General features: G+C 44.5%; 1 protein-coding gene across 1 annotated transcript; it reads right to left on the bottom strand.

The window, feature by feature from the left end:
• Window positions 1-2,528: 2,528 nt before the first annotated feature.
• LOC138908271 (uncharacterized) lies at window positions 2,529-7,236 on the bottom strand. Its single transcript, XM_070198927.1, has 3 exons — window positions 7,173-7,236; window positions 6,940-7,091; window positions 2,529-3,374 (listed from the first exon to the last, which is right to left on the bottom strand). Exons 1-3 carry the CDS (start codon window positions 7,234-7,236, stop codon window positions 2,529-2,531), a joined length of 1,062 nt encoding a protein of 353 aa, XP_070055028.1.
• Between the last annotated feature and the right edge of the window lie 1,479 nt (window positions 7,237-8,715).

Raw genomic sequence — 8,715 nt, forward strand, 5'->3', positions numbered from 1 at the left:
AAGCTGCATGAAACATTAAATCTGTTCAAAGAATGGACTCTACAACATGTGCCTCAGGATCAATATAGCGAGGTCGATGCCCTTGCTAACTTTGGATTGCCGGTCGATGGCAATGAGTTCAACTCTGGGGTGGTCGTGCAACTCATGAGATCCTTAGTGGCATAAGGTCATGTCGAGATAAACTCAACAAGTCTAACTTGGGACTGGAGAAACAAATATATAGAATATCTTAAGACCGAAAAATTGGCCTCCGATCCTAAGGAATCAAGAACTCTGCTACGAAGGCAGTTCGGTTCAGCCTATCTGAATATGGTACATTATTCCGGAGAACATTCGATGACCCACTCGCAATATGTCTAGGACCCGGAGACACCGAGTATGTTCTGAGGGAAATCCACGAAGGCACCTGCGGAATTCATTCAGGCTCCGAATCACTAGTTCAGAAAATAATCATAGCTAGCTACTATTGGATCGACATGGAAAAAGATGCAAAGGTGTTCATACAAAAATGCGATAGATGTCAAAGGCATTCTCCAATGATTCATCAGCCTGGAGATCTTCTACATTCAGTCTTGTCACCCTAGCCATTTATGAAATGGGGGATGGACATCGTCGGCCCCCTTCCATGGGCACCCGGTAAGGCTCAATTTATATTGTTTATGACTGACTATTTTACTAAATGGGTGGAAGCCAAAGCATTTGAAAAATTTCGGGAAAAGGAAGTTACTAATTTCATCTGGGACCACATAATATGTCGGTTTGAAATGTCGGCCGAGATCGTGTGTGACAATGGGAAGCAATTCGTCGACAACAAAGTAAGCAAGTTTCTCGAAGATCTTAAGATCTAAAGCATCCCGTCGACTCCCTATCACCCTAGTGGGAACGGGCAAGTGGAATCCACAAACAAAACCGTACTACAGAACCTCAGAAACAGATTGACCAACGCCAAAGGAAATGGAAAGAAATCTTGTCGTCCTATGGGCATACCGTATGACCTCAAAGTCCAGTATCGAGGCCACCCTATTCTCGTTTGTTTACGGCACCGAAGCTCTAATATTGTTCGAAGTCGCATAACCAAGTCTCAAGTTTTTATATGCAACTGAATAATCGAACAACGAGTCCATGAACACGAGCCTGGAACTGTTAGACGAAAGGTGTGAAACCGCCCTCGTCCAAAAGGCCGCCAAAAAACAACGGATCGAGAGGTATTACAATCAAAGAGCCAACCTTCGACACTTCAATGTCGGGGAATTAGTGTTGAGGAAGTTCACATTAAACACCCAGAACCCCGAACGAAGGAAAGCTGGGACCAAACTGGGAAGGTCCATATCAAATTATCGAGATCACCGAAAATGGTCGTACAAACTCGGAGCAATGAACGGTGAATAACTACCAAACAACTGGAATGTAACTCACTTGAAATGATATTACTGCTAAGGTACGACCCCGTTCACTTCTTTTATTATCTATATTTTTGCCGAACACTTGCAGGTAGCCGTCAAAAGAACGACACAATATTTTAGGCATGAAAGCACACGTTGCACTCTTTTTCCCTTGAACTGGTTTTGTCCCAAATGGGTTTTCCGGCAAGGTTTTTAACGAGGCAACAGTTGATCGTGCTAACTTAGAATTGAAGACCGATTGTAAACAGTATTCGAGGCTTCTCTATGATCGACCTCGTACACTGGGGGGCATCACTCTTGGAAAATAATTTTGGCAAGGAAAGAAACTTTGTGCTCGAATAGTCTATGCTCGATCGATAAGATTTACTGTAAGGGCCAAACGGTCGAATGAACCATGCCCACATAGACCACCCGAGCCCGGACACAAAGCTTGAAAATATGTGTAACTTTGTATATTACGCACAAAATTGACCGGATAAATATTTTGCCCTTTGAATTTTATTTTTATATTTGATCCCCTGATGACATCGAGCCCAAGGACCACCTCACTCGAGGACTGCTGCCCAAGTCAAGTTCAGACATCCGGGGATAATAAAGTCCGGGGGCACAAAGCTTATTTATTAGTACTTAAATTTTAAAGGCTACGGCTACCCCTATTCGGGAACGGTTATCTCGGTTAAGCCCGGATGACTTGGGTAACAACCCACTGGGCAACACCCAAACTAAAAAGGCTACGGCTGTACTAAAACGGCTTAGAGACGTCCGAGACCCATAACAAAAAATTAGGCCTCCAAAATTTCTAAACCGGTTCAAAAGGTTACCCTCGGCAAATTATAATCTAGTAAATTCTAAGTAATTTGGGAAAAGCTTCCAGTCATACCGAGCCCCCATGAGTCTTAAACAAAATAATATCGAAAGTGAGGCATGTTCGAACCTCCGAAGAAGAACTAATATTACATGCTAAGGCATTTGATATCTTTGCAATCATAAAGAACAAAGTGAAAGGAAACGGGCTTAAAATAATGTGGAAGGGAAAAAAGAGCCTTAAGTACAAACGCCAAACGACCTTGATAAAAAAGTAAAAAAATATAAAAGTACAAAAACAAAGAAAAATATACAAGGCACTTAAACGGCTTGGTCTCCACCGGAGCCCGCCTCGTCACCGGCACCATTAGAGTCTTCTCCGCCCCTGGATCCGTTCGAACCCTCGGAGTTTTCTTTATCCTCAGGAGATGCCAGTTTTTTAGCCTTGACTTCGAACCCCTTAGCACTTTCGACCTCGGTCGATAAATCAAAACCCTGAGTATGAACTTCTTTGAGGGCCTCCCTTCGGAACTGCAACTTCACGTATTCGATGGTATCTTTAAGCCGATCCTGGGATGCCTCGGCATTGTCCTTATACTGGGCCACCATCTCGTCGGTATCAACTTTGGTCACTTCAACAACCGACTTGGCCACTTTAAACTCCTTGGAAAGAGTCTCTCGATCGGAAACGGCCGAGCTTAGCTGAGACTGAAGCTCCTCAACATTTTGGGACCGAGCCTCAGGCTTCTCCTCTGCCGCCCAAATTTGGGCCTCCGCCGAGGCCAACTGCGCCCAGGCAGTCTCCTTTTTTGAGGCTAGGCAATCCATCCTACCTCTCCACTCTTCGGCCTTGACCTTGATTGCATCCATCTTGGCTAGGAGTTGGTCGATTCGATCAATCTTCTGTTGGACCTCCAGGTTCCAACCATTAGTCATCGTGTCTAGCTCATCATCACTAACTTCAAAGAGTTTTACCTGTTCAACCAGGTCGGCTTGTTCTTTCCGAGCTGCTTCCAGCTCAGCTCGAAGGCCCTTAGCTTCTCCTTCACGTTGGTCACTCAGAAGTTTGTACTTGTCTCTCTTCTCAATAAGCAATTTGACTTCAGCTTCGAGCTGGTTCAACTCATCCCGATACCGGAGGAAAGTTTCATGATGAAGCACCGAGGCCTACAAATGGAAAGAAAATGTAACGACCCGGCAGGTCGTTTCAAGATATGTAGTGTTGTTCCCCCATTTACTACTCTGTTTGTACTTTATAGCTGTTATATGACTTATCGGGTTAGTTGGTTCGGGTCCGGAGGGAATTCAGAGTGAATTGAGATACTTAGTCTCTTAAATGGCAAGCTTAAGTTGGAAAAGTCGACCAGATGTTAATCTATGTGCAAATGACCCCATATTTGAATTCTAATGATTCCAGTAGCTCCGTATGGTGATTTTGGACTTAGGAGCGTGTCCGAAAAATTATTTGGAGGTCCATAGTGGGATTAGGCTTGAAATGACGAAAGTCAAATTTTGGAAAGTTTGATTGGGGGGTTGACTTTTTGATATCGGGGTCGGATTCCGATTCTGGAAGTTGCAGTAGATTCGTGGAGTCATTTATGACTTGTGTGCAAAATTTGAGGTCAATCAGACATGATTTGATAGGTTTCGGCGTCGTTTGTATAATTTGGAAATTTTGAAGTTTCTTAGGCTTGAATCCGTGGGTAATTCGTGGTTTCAATGTTGTTGGAGGTGATTTGAAGATTCAATTAAGTTTGTATGATGTTATAAGACTTGTTGGCATGTTGGTTGAGGTCCCGGGGGCCTCGGGTTGATTTCGGGTGGTTAACGGACTTGGAATTTGATTTGAGAAGTTACTGAAGTCTGTGTATTGCTGGTCTGACCGCACATGCGGAGAGGAAACCGCAGATGCGAGCTCACAAGTGCGTGGAGAGGTCCGCAGATACTGCTTTCGCAGAAGCACAGAGGTGTACGCATATGCGGCTGCGCAGAAGCGCACATATGGGCGCAAGTGCGACATGCGCAGAAGCGCAGAGGTGTGCGCAAATGCAGCCTTCGCAGAAGCGCTCGCATGGCCGCAGGTGAGGAAGGCCTGGGCAGAACCTATATACGCGAGGTTCCGAGATTTTTGGCCATTTCTAATGTTTTAAGCTCGGATTTTGTAGGTTCTTGAGAGGAATTTTGAAGAGATTATTGAGGTAAGCTTCTTGTGTTCAGTTTTCTTCAATAATAATGTTTCCCCACTGATTTTCCATCTAGTTGGTGTATTTTTGAGGTGTAAATTAGGGATTTGAGGCTAGGGATTTGGAGAGTTGGTTTTGAGGATTTGAATGACTAATTGGTGTCGGATTTTGATGAATTTGATAGGGTTAGACTCGTGAGTGAATGAGCTTTCGGATTTTGTGACTTTTGTTGGATTTCGAGACATGGGCCCGGGGGGCGGGTTTGGGCCGATTTCGGATTTTGGCTATAATTTCATATTTTTCTTGTGGAATTAATTCCTTTAGCCTATATTGATTGTGTTGTACTACTTGTGGCTAGATTCGAGCCGTTTAAAGACAAATTTGAGAGGCAAGGGCATATTGGAGTAGAATTTAGCCCGAATTGAGGTAAGTACCACTTTCAAACTTGGTTTTGATGGATTGAAACCCCGAATTATGTGTTATGTGATTGGTATTGAGGTGATGCACATGCTAAGTGACGGACGTGTGGGCGTAAACTATGAGAATTAAGACCTGGTTGACTCCATGGCACCGTATAGTGGTTCTATCTTGTTGATATCCGTGTTTTCATCATGTGATAAAGTAATTGAACTGTCACTCATGCTAGATATCATGTTTAGGCTTTATGCCGGTTCTATTGGGACCCATAGTGGTCGTTTCTTGTTATTGTCTTATTAATTTCATTGATACTTCATACTCAGCCATATTCATTCATTTCATATCTCATCGCAGTCTCTGATGTTATTTATTGATGCATCATATCATTGTTTTCGGGCTACTATCATGGCATTGTGAGCCTGTGAGAGAGAGACTGGAGAGATTAATGACTGAGTGAGGCCGAGTGCCTAATTATGAGTGACATTTATGTGATCGGGCTGCATGCCGTAGTGGTTATACTGATTTATGATAGTGCTTGGGCTGAAGGAGCCCCTCCGGAGTCTGCACACACCCCTAGTGAGCGCGGTTGATATTATTGAGGGATGGATCTTCCCTGGACATGGATCTTGTCTGAAGCATTTTTATACAGGGAGATGGATCTTCTCCACGAGCTGAATTTGCCCTACTCGGTATTGGGTGACTGATGGTCAGTGATGTATATATTCCGTGATGGATCTTCCCTGGGCCATTTGGGCCATATACAGTACCGAGTGATCGAGCATTTGAGAGGGTGAGCACATGAGGCCATCAGCATGGTGCATCACATACAACATGTGCATTGGCATGGTAGAAGTAAAGGAATTACATTCTTCATATCAGTCAGATTTGATCCATTTTACTGTTTTAAGATATCTATCGAACTTGAAAGTATGTCTACATTTCTGCACTGTTATTTCTGTACTGAATTGTGCCGGTTGAGTTCGTTACTACTTTCAGCCCACACTTTGGGTTTGTTACTTACCGAGTTGGTTGTACTCACACTACACCCTGCACCTCATGTGCAGATCCAGGTACTTCCGATTACGGCGGCTACTGATTGAGGAGACAGGATCTCGGAGACTATCGAGGTAGCTGCATGGCGTTCGCAGGCCTTGACTCTCCTTCATTATCTTTATTTGTACTTCAGTTTTTTTTACTCCTTAGACATTGTAGTAGACTATATTCTGACATAGATGCTCATGTACTCGGTGACACCCCAGTTTTGGGATAGATTGTATTGTGTTGCGGGTTTATTTTAGTTTCAAAAAGGGTTTTCTTAATTATTAAATAGCTTCCACCTATATTTTAAAGCTTTTACTGTGTTGAGATATTTGAGTAGCAGCTTGCCTCGTTCCACGATAGGCGCCATCACGACAGTTGGTTTTTGGGTCATGACAAAAGAATAATTTTAGGATTATCAATGAATTAGTTCAAGTATAAGAGGAGAAATTGAAATCATCTAGGAAAATATTTTGGCTTGATCTTCTTCGGTCACCAGGCACCGGAGGTAACTGGCCACCCCTACAAGGGCGAAAAGAACCTGGGCATCCTCTGGAACGGAGATGGTGATGGATCGCTTCCAGTTATGATCTACGCTCAGGGCAGGGAACCAGTTGATTCTTTTTGGGCTCGAGGTAGGCCCACTTGCTCCCGAGGAGGGACTCTTCTTGGTACCTCTAAGTCACCCAATCTGGTGACGTCCTCCGTGGTAGTGGAATCCACACCATCAAAAAAATAGCGGAAAGGGTCGTCCGCCCCATGGACCCCTCGTTGGGGCGTTCTTTCACCGTTTGGGTCTCATTATACATATACTCAATAATCAAGGTAACTCGGTGATATCTATCATACTGAGTGCCTCTTTTGGGGCACTGCCCGCATCTCGGGAAGCCTCGGCCCTAGCCTCATCATTGACCTCTTTAGCTTGAGGCAGATCAGCCTCGCGGTTCTCTGGTTCGGAGGCCCCCTACCCTTTGAGCTGCGACGACATGTGGGCCTCCAGAAAAAAGGGTTCTTCTTCTTCTTCTTCGAATTTGTCTCTCAGCTGATAGAACAAACTCGAAGATAGTGCCTGGGCACTAGTACTTTCTTTTGACTTGCGCACCAGCCTTCTTCTTGTTTTTTTTCTCCGAGCTCGAGTAACTTGGAGCACTTTTTTTCTTCTCTTCTGCCAGTCTCGGAACATGGGACTCGGTAGATAAGTCCTGACCACCGGTTGGAGGCCTCAGCTCGACATCCTTAGATAAACCTGCAAAAAGAAGTAAATGGAGTAAGGGCTTAATATTAAAAAAGGAATCCTAATACTACCTACTCGGGAAAGAAGTCTCACCATGGGAACGGGCCTCCCAACGGCCCTTCGAGAGCTTGCTCCACGAGCGTTCGGAATACGGCATCTGTTATATGATACCCTTGACCCACTCCTTGAGTTGAGGGACATCATTCGGGACCCGGGCGGCGGCTGCACCACTACAAAGCATCGGTAAGGAAAAGTCAAGAAAGTGTAAAATAGACATTCGAATGTAAATCATACTTACGTGAGATATTCCACTTCTCGGGGAATGGCCTGCACTCGGCTGGGATTAAGTCTGAATCCTCACCGGGACAAAACGGCCTTGCCAGCCCCGATCCCGATCCTCATCAATACTTGAGAATGGGGCTTTACTGGCACACAAGCTTTATCACCCCCCCCCCAGAAGATTCGGGGACTATACAAGCATAGAAGATGGTCGATGGAGAACGAGCACCCATCGATTTTATTCATAAAGAACTGGAGAAGGATCCCGATCCTCCAGAGCGAAGGATGAATCTGACAGAGTCATACTTTGTACCGCTTGCAGAAATCTATAATGACTGGGTCCACCAGTCCCAGTGTAAAGGGATAAGTATAAACACTTAGGTATCCCTCGACATGGATGGTAATGGCTTCATCGGGGTCGGGGGTCACTATGTACATATCGGCCCAGTTACAGTCCTTTCGGACCATAAGGAGGACTTCTTTAGTGATCGAGCAGATGTATCTCGAGACCTCCTCACACCGGCCTTGTACAGAGGAAGGATTTTCAACCTTGAAATCGACGTTGACCGAGCATCCCCCAGGGATGAGCATTTTCAAAGGGGGTTCAGGTACTGGTTTGTCGAAGGCAGTACATGAAACGGTCTCCTCGGCCTCATTAGCCTGCCACGAAGTAGAAGGGGTTTCTTTCTAGGGAAAGATTTTGGAAGTCTTTGCTATTTATTTAAAAAATGGAGAAAAATCTGAGAAAGGTGGAGAAAGAAAGGAAGTTGAAGGACTGGACTTGTTGGTTTGAGATAAAGATGGGTAAAAATTCTTGCAAAGGATCTCGAATAACCGGAGTAAAAGTGCTAGAAAGTATTGAAATCTTAAAGGTACGATAAAAGGTAGAGGTTTTGGATGTAAAGTTAAAATTAACAAAGGAGAGGGTATTTATAGTATTCCAGCGGCGTTTTGCATCCAGTGACGGCCGACCGGCGGCTGACATGCATTTAATTCCATTAAGACTTGACTGACGAAACGTTTCAATTTTTTTGTCATTTCTTTCACGGTGTATCGAAGTAAGAATCGAAAACTCATGTCGTTTCTCGCCGTTTACTCTCCGAAAAAAGCGGGGACTATCTGTATACGGGTGAAATCGAGCTCATAGTGCATCCTAGCCTCTGACATGATAAGTCAGGCTCAAAACATAGCAATAAGGAACCGAAATCAATCTAAAGTCCCACCAGGCTAAAACCTGTAGGCATGACGCCTGCCTTCGAGAATATCGAGGCCATGATCCCAGAATCGGTCCTACCCTCGAACGACTTTGAATAACATTGTCAGACAACCCAGCATAGCCAACAAAAGGCCGAAATAT

Source organism: Nicotiana tomentosiformis, chromosome 3 (assembly GCF_000390325.3).
Source record: "Nicotiana tomentosiformis chromosome 3, ASM39032v3, whole genome shotgun sequence".
In the NCBI taxonomy this organism is placed as follows: Eukaryota; Viridiplantae; Streptophyta; class Magnoliopsida; order Solanales; family Solanaceae; genus Nicotiana; species Nicotiana tomentosiformis.